Genomic DNA, 7,032 nt, shown 5'->3' with positions numbered 1-7,032 from the left:
ATATTATTTCATAACCATTCATTTATTTTGTACTCTAATTTTACGCGTAAGCTTCTATCATTCATATTTAACATGCAAAAGTGCAAAACAAACATTTCAATTCCCTCATTTTGCTCTCCATCATATATCTTAAATTTGCTTCATGCCTGAACTTGTTTGTACCTAATTGCTACATCGCACACACAAATCAAACTTCATATTCTAATTAACTCTTTGTATCTAATTCACGTCCTTTTCCGCAAATCATTTCTGGGATCCTCAATTTGTTTCAAAGAGGAATGGAATTCTTCCAAAAGGCCAAAGTGGTACGCTTAAGGAGCCACCGTGACAAATACTTGTTGGCAGATGATGACAAAGAAAGTGTTTTCCAAGATCGTAATGGAACCTACAAAAATGCTAAATGGACCGTGGAGATTGTAGAGGATGCCAACTTAATAAGATTAAAGAGTTGCCATGAAAAATACTTAACAGCCTCCAATATGCCATTTTTATTTGGTGCCACGGGGAAGAAAGTGTTGCAAACCCTTCCCACAAGATTAAATTCATCTTTGGGGTGGGAACCCATAAGAGAAGGTACACAAATAAGGCTTAAGACATGCCATGGCCAATATTTGCGTGCCAATGGAGGCTTACCACCTTGGAGGAACTCTATCACCCATGACATCCCACATAGAACATCAACATCAAATTGGGTTCTATGGGAGGTGGACCTTGTAGAGCTTCGACCAAACCCTCCCAACCCAATAGAAAACACCACACCTATTGCCACACCCAATCCTTCAATGGATTCTACCGAATTGGATTCTCCTACATATTCAGATGATGTCTCCTTTAATATAGATCTCAAGTCTTCTAAAGTACCAATTGAGGTTAGATAAAAGTTAATTTGATCATTTCATCCATATATAATTTCAATGATGAAATTTACAAATAAAATATAACAATGATATGCGAATATGGAGACAAATTCGTTAGTACAATCATGGAGAGATTCCTTTTTTGTGTTACACAAGCTACTTGTAGGTTTGTACCTTACAAATAGGAGGTTGTGATTGTGTTATATATATTTGTTTATATACTCAAGAATTTCTTGAGGATACAATTTGCTGTGTTATTGTATTGAAAGTATTTTCATATACTCTATATCAAGAATTAACAAGAAGTATTTTAGTAAAAACTTACAAATAATTTCATAATTAATTTAATAATAAAAATATGATTGCTTTAATTAAATAAGAATGGAAATATTTAATTAACAGGATACTAAAAAAATTGCATGCAAGTGCATAAATTAATTGTGAAATGTGGTTTTAGCTTGAAACTATATAATTAAATTATTATGTATTATCAACACAAATGGTATACTTATAATTATTATATATGCATATGGTAATTGAGAGTTAAGGGGCATGGATTAATTGTCGTATCTATCTCAAATTGTTTTGTTTTATGCAGAATGAGGATTTAAAGGAGAATGAGTCACCCAAAAAAGATGGAAGGGTTATATTTTATAATATAGGTGATGAAAATGGAGATGTTCCTAGTGCAAATGAAGAAAAGTTCTTTACATTCAAAGGAAGTAGCGTGGAAGATTTGAAGGAAAAGTTAAAAGAAGAAACAGGGCATGATGATATTCTTGTGTGTTGTCGCAACCCATTGAATGCAAAACTTTATCCCCTTCGTTTACAATTACCTCCTAACAATACTGACATACACGTTGTGGTTACTCCTTCTTAAAATGGTGAGCCTTTTTTTTACTTGTTTTGCATGTGTATTCCCACTTTTTTAAGTTTAGCAATCTTTCTTATAAATTAGGGATAATTCTCTTATCTTGACATGGATGGTTTACACAATTTTGCAAGTGATGATAATAGGTTGTTAAAGGAGTTTGAACATCAAATTTCACAAATGTTATTTTCTTGAGGAGCAAAACATATGTTTTATACAAAATTCACAATACCTTTCATGAGTAATCTTCATAAATTCAACAAAATTTAAACACACATGCACGAGTAAGAAAAATATATATTTCTCTATGCATTTGTGATTATTTTTAATCCATCATTAAATTATTAATCATGCAACTTAATTTGTTATATCAATTTCAGGCTTTCAGCGTAAACAACCCATGAAGATGTTGTCAATCACAAGTTCATTAATCGGTGGAAATGCATCATGTTTCATATATAAGAGATATGATATATATACAACCATTTATATTCTGTAAAAAAAAAAAAAGTGTACAGCAATTTTTATTACATAATGCTTGTGCTTATCTCTTTTGTTTCTGTTGCTTAATGACATTTAAATCATCTCTATATATCTTTTTTTTCTCTTTTGATTGTATAATTTATTTTATAAGTATTGCTTCTTTTTTCATAAAAGGGGTTCGACTCAGACGAAGTCATCTACGACTACTTCAAAATCATTATTTTTACTCCAGAAAGAAAAAAGGAAAAAGATATAAAAAGAGCAGGGGAAAATGGCATGGACTTTTGTGAAACTCCAACAACAATTAATGTTAGTTTCCAAACTTAGTATTCCTTCTTTGTTTTTCAACTTTGGAATTCAATATATTCTCATATTGAAATTTGTGTTTTTTTCCTCGTGCATATTAAATTGTTGTAACATTAAATGTCTTGTTACGTCTTTTGTAAAAAGAAATGGTAAATGTTTTTTTAATGTACATAAAAAAAATTTCAACTATTATCTTATTGAAACTCACCGTCTTGTTAATTTTATTCACCTAGCATGTATCATTAATTTGATTTAAAATCAATTATTGTCCCAATTTACCAAAATCTAATATCCTTATTCATTCACTTTAGAAACAAATTCATTTTAAAAGAAATTCTTTCATTTAACAATTCCCTAAATTTCATAAAAAATAATTCCCTAAATTGTTTAATTTTAAAGAAATGCAAAATAATTTTAACGTAACGGGACATATGTAATATGTTCAAAGCTTTTTGCTGTTTTTTTTTCTTGATAGCAGAATTTTTTTTTAATCTTTTATAGCTAGGAAGCTTTTAGAGGACATCTTCACTTGCCTATATTTGTTTTAGAGGGATGTTAGTAATAAAATTTTTAATACACTAATTCTATCATATTTTTTTATTATTGATTAAATTTTATTAAAAAATACAAAAGTATGAATGTGACTCATTGAATAAGAAGTAAAATTTGCAAAATTTTATAATTTCTAATAAATTTTAATTATTAATAAGTAGTGTATTTTAAATCACCAAGCACATAAATCAAATGCACAAAATTATTTTAACTTAACTATTAATTTTGAGTTTGAGTTTTAAATATGCAATTGAATTAAATATTAAAAGAAAAATTTGTTGTTTAGAATTGTCTTATTTTAAATATGTAGTCTCTACAATAAATAATATATTCAAAATAATATATCAGATAATGTGTCATTGTAAATGAGTAGATCAGCAGTATTTGAAGCAGTGAAATATTTATTAATCAATCTTGACCTTAAATTATACACTTAACCACGTTATATTCATCCTTTATAATATCTATAAATGTATCGATGTGGTATTTTAATAATAAATTTTTATATATAGAATTTGGTGTGATTAGGTGTATGGTTTAAGATTAAGATGAACCAATAAAGTTTCTACTGCTGCAAATATATCAAAATATCATTAAGCGTATAGTGTTACAAATACAACTTATTGTATCGCTTAGGAAGGGGAAAGAAAAACAAATATTTTTTTTAAAAAGTAAATAATCTAATAGTGTAATAAAACTACACGCATGTTAGTCATATTGTACAGATTTATTTGAATATGAACAAATTATTCTAATATATAAATTTTAAAAGATAGTTATAATTTATTTTTTAAAAGAAAATATTAGAGTAGTTTCTCAAATAATTAGAAATCTTATTGTTTTATTTTTTGAAAACTAAATCAAACACAATAACATTTTTTTATAAATAAAGTTATTCCAAAAACATATAGTCAATCACGAAAAGTATTCTAGTTATTCCAAATAATTATTCATGAATATGCTTTCAAAATAGCTATTGTAGAACACTGTTGGGTCTTTGGGCGTGGTCACGCGACGTGTTGTGCGTCACCGGTGTGGTGAGGGTTTCGAGGTGCGGAGGGTATCATTTGTTGCGCGAGTGCATTTTGGTGTTTGGGTCGTGGTCGTTGGAGTTATGCTTGTGACCTGTGAGTGCAGTAGTAGCAAGATGAAATCGACAGAAGGGTACGTTGGGGGTTTCAAAAGTTTAGGGGTGAAGGGAGCAAAATAACAGTGCAGAAAGCAATCCCCTCATATTAAATAACCTACGTATAGCTCACACGGACGTGGATCCATATCATATTTAAAATTAATAAAACATGTTAGTTTTAAATGTGATTTTAGTATTATTAGTATGATATTCTAACTAATTAAATTAATAGGTTAATTATGTTAAAAAATAATTAATGTTGTTATATATAGTATTAAAATTTTTAATATATATTTACCTAATAAATTTTTTAATAATTAATTTTGATTTAATAATATATTTTTTTACATATATAATATTTTTGTCAATTTATATAGATATGTAAGGACAATATTAAAATTATAAAAAATATATTGAATGTAGAAGAAGAATGACTGCAAGAAGAAAACTCAAGTATCTCACCGAAAAATTAAAAGAAAAGCCCCAATAAGGACTATCAAGAACAACATTTACATTGTTGAAGCTCCCACTTTTTTTTTGTTATATTTCTAAAATATCTTTATTGTCGTCTTTCACCTTTACATTCATTTCCTTTTTTTTTATTTTGCAGGGAAATCATTTCTAAAATCCACTACGGAAACTAGTTTTTATTATTATAAAAATTATATTAAAAAAATTGTAATATATTACGACAAAAATCCTTCTTTATTTTGATATTTTAATTATTTTTATAAGCAGAATTGGTAAGAAGAAGGATATGCCACCTCATTAGTTGGTTCAACCATTACCAAGGGTTCATGAATCTGTAGTGAGTCGAGTTTTGTTTTATTTTATTTTCATGGGGTGGTTTTTATTTTTGCTTTGAGATTATGAATGGGTGGTTTAGATGAGGCAGAGGTTTCTGTGGTTTGGATAAAAGGAAGGGATGAAATCAACAATAGAAACCAGAAGCTAAGTCCATGCACAGTTGCACACGACACACATAGTTATCAGTACACCTTTCATTTCATCACTTCTCTTAAAACAAAGCAATGAAGTTAATTCTACTTAAATGGTGGAGAAGAAGATTTTAAATTGCATTTTTTTCAAAGGTTAATCTGAAATTGGTGATTTATCAACAATTTTATTTTCTTTGCATAGCGTGATTTTTTCCGAGGAAGAAACTAACAAACTGTGGTTTATATTTTACTTCCTCTCCTTATTAAAAACAAGCTAATAAAAAGTTGCTTGACTTTTGATAAATTCGCCACATTTTTTACGAGGGTTAAATATTTTTTCCTGCAATTTATTATTTTTTTCCTTTTTGTCCTGTAATTTTTTTTAATCTTTGCAAAATACATTTATTTTATTTTTCATCCTTAAAATATTTTAGATGACATTTTACAATAAAAAAATATTTTGAATAATAAAAAAATGCTATTTAGAATACTATCTACACTATAAAGACAAAAAATAAAATAAACATATTTTACAAGGATTAAAATAAAATAAAATAAAATTATAAAGACAAAAAAGATGCTTAAACTTTTTCACGAGATTAATGATTAACATTGTGGTAGGTGGATTCAAGGATTTGAGCAATTATAATGCTGTTTTGGACTATCAAACCAGTAAATTATCTGATGTAAAATTGTTATAGCGAAGTTGCCATGGATTATCTCTAAAAAAAATATTTGTAGTCTATTAAGTATCAGCAAAAGAATGCATGTTTCGGCCTTCAGTTCAGGGGTGCAAGAAACTCATTAAAAATAGTACTCAAATAGAGTAGCAGTTTGGTTCAAGCATGTTAAGAATATTCAATTGCAACGAGAAGATAGGATCAGATCAATACACTTTCAGAAGAACCCCACAGCAAGATCCCACTTTTATTTCTTTTGACCATCCTTCTGTCGATCTGTTTTTAATTACTTTAATTATTAGTCGTCATTACTGGTAATATAAACAGTGATCCTTCTTAGAAAAAAAATTGCTTCACCTTTCTACCCTTGTCGTTTAAGAAAATTATGTTAATATTCAAAAAGGTTGTTTACTTATATAAAGTAGGGCTTCTAAAAAATACTTATAAAAAGTAGGTTAAATTACTAGGTACTGAACTAATAAAAGAAGACTCTGGGTTTATCTTAAAACTGTCGGCAAAATTCTAATTTGTAGTCGTTTTAAACCCTAACGATTTCATTCAAATTTAAAAAAACTATATGATCATTAACTCAAACCCACAGTATAAAAAAACTAATTAATCTATTAGGCACCCCTGCATCTCATTCCGGCTGAAGCTGATTTTTCTTCTTCTTTTGTATAAAAGTATATGTATTTTTCGTATACAATATTATTATTAGTGATAAATCTGTTTCTTTGATATTTTTTTGAAAGAAAAAAAGAAGATATAATTAAGAGAAAAGAAAAGAGCATGAATTTAGCACAAGATGTTCCATAACCAGGCCCTACAAAATTACAAAATCTCTTTCTCTAAAATTTTAAAACAATTGCATACGAAAACACATCAAGAGTCTTGAAACATCACGTTCATTTTGAAACATACCTGAAAATTAGTACTTGAAGCTTCAACTTGTACATGAAAATTCACAACCAAACATACACTTAAATGAGATCATTAATTAAATTAAAATAATTCCAAACTAAGTTAATTTACAGGTTATATACTTGTCAAAGCTAGAGGATGCGTGAAATCAAATAATAAAAGCTCACAACCAAAATGGAAAAACAACCTTTATTTGTCTTTGTTCAACGCAAATATATGTTGAGTAAAAGAATAAACTTTCTATTCTACGCATAAACGCAGTCAAAATGGGAAAAAGGTGCTTTTAAAAATCAAC

General features: G+C 28.1%; 1 protein-coding gene across 1 annotated transcript; it reads left to right on the top strand.

Annotated features, from left to right (window-relative positions):
• Positions 1–273: 273 nt before the first annotated feature.
• Positions 274–1,737, top strand: LOC114367025. The gene is made up of 2 exons (XM_028324096.1): positions 274–824; positions 1,462–1,737. Exons 1-2 carry the CDS (start codon positions 279–281, stop codon positions 1,735–1,737), a joined length of 822 nt encoding a protein of 273 aa, XP_028179897.1. The 5' UTR covers positions 274–278.
• The last annotated feature ends 5,295 nt before the right edge of the window (positions 1,738–7,032 follow it).

The sequence above is a fragment of the Glycine soja genome, chromosome 9 (genome assembly GCF_004193775.1).
Source record: "Glycine soja cultivar W05 chromosome 9, ASM419377v2, whole genome shotgun sequence".
Lineage (NCBI taxonomy): Eukaryota > Viridiplantae > Streptophyta > Magnoliopsida > Fabales > Fabaceae > Glycine > Glycine soja.
This window is presented reverse-complemented; position numbering and strand designations above follow the sequence as displayed.

What these genes read in the sequence shown, in the direction of transcription:
- LOC114367025 (XM_028324096.1), top strand. Translation starts at nt 279, where the DNA reads ATGGAATTCTTCCAAAAGGCCAAAGTGGTACGCTTAAGGAGCCACCGT. An exon ending in CTCCTACATATTCAGATGAT is followed by an intron (nt 825 to 1,461) that starts GTCTCCTTTAAT and finishes ATGCAGAATGAG; the next exon opens with GATTTAAAGGAGAATGAGTC.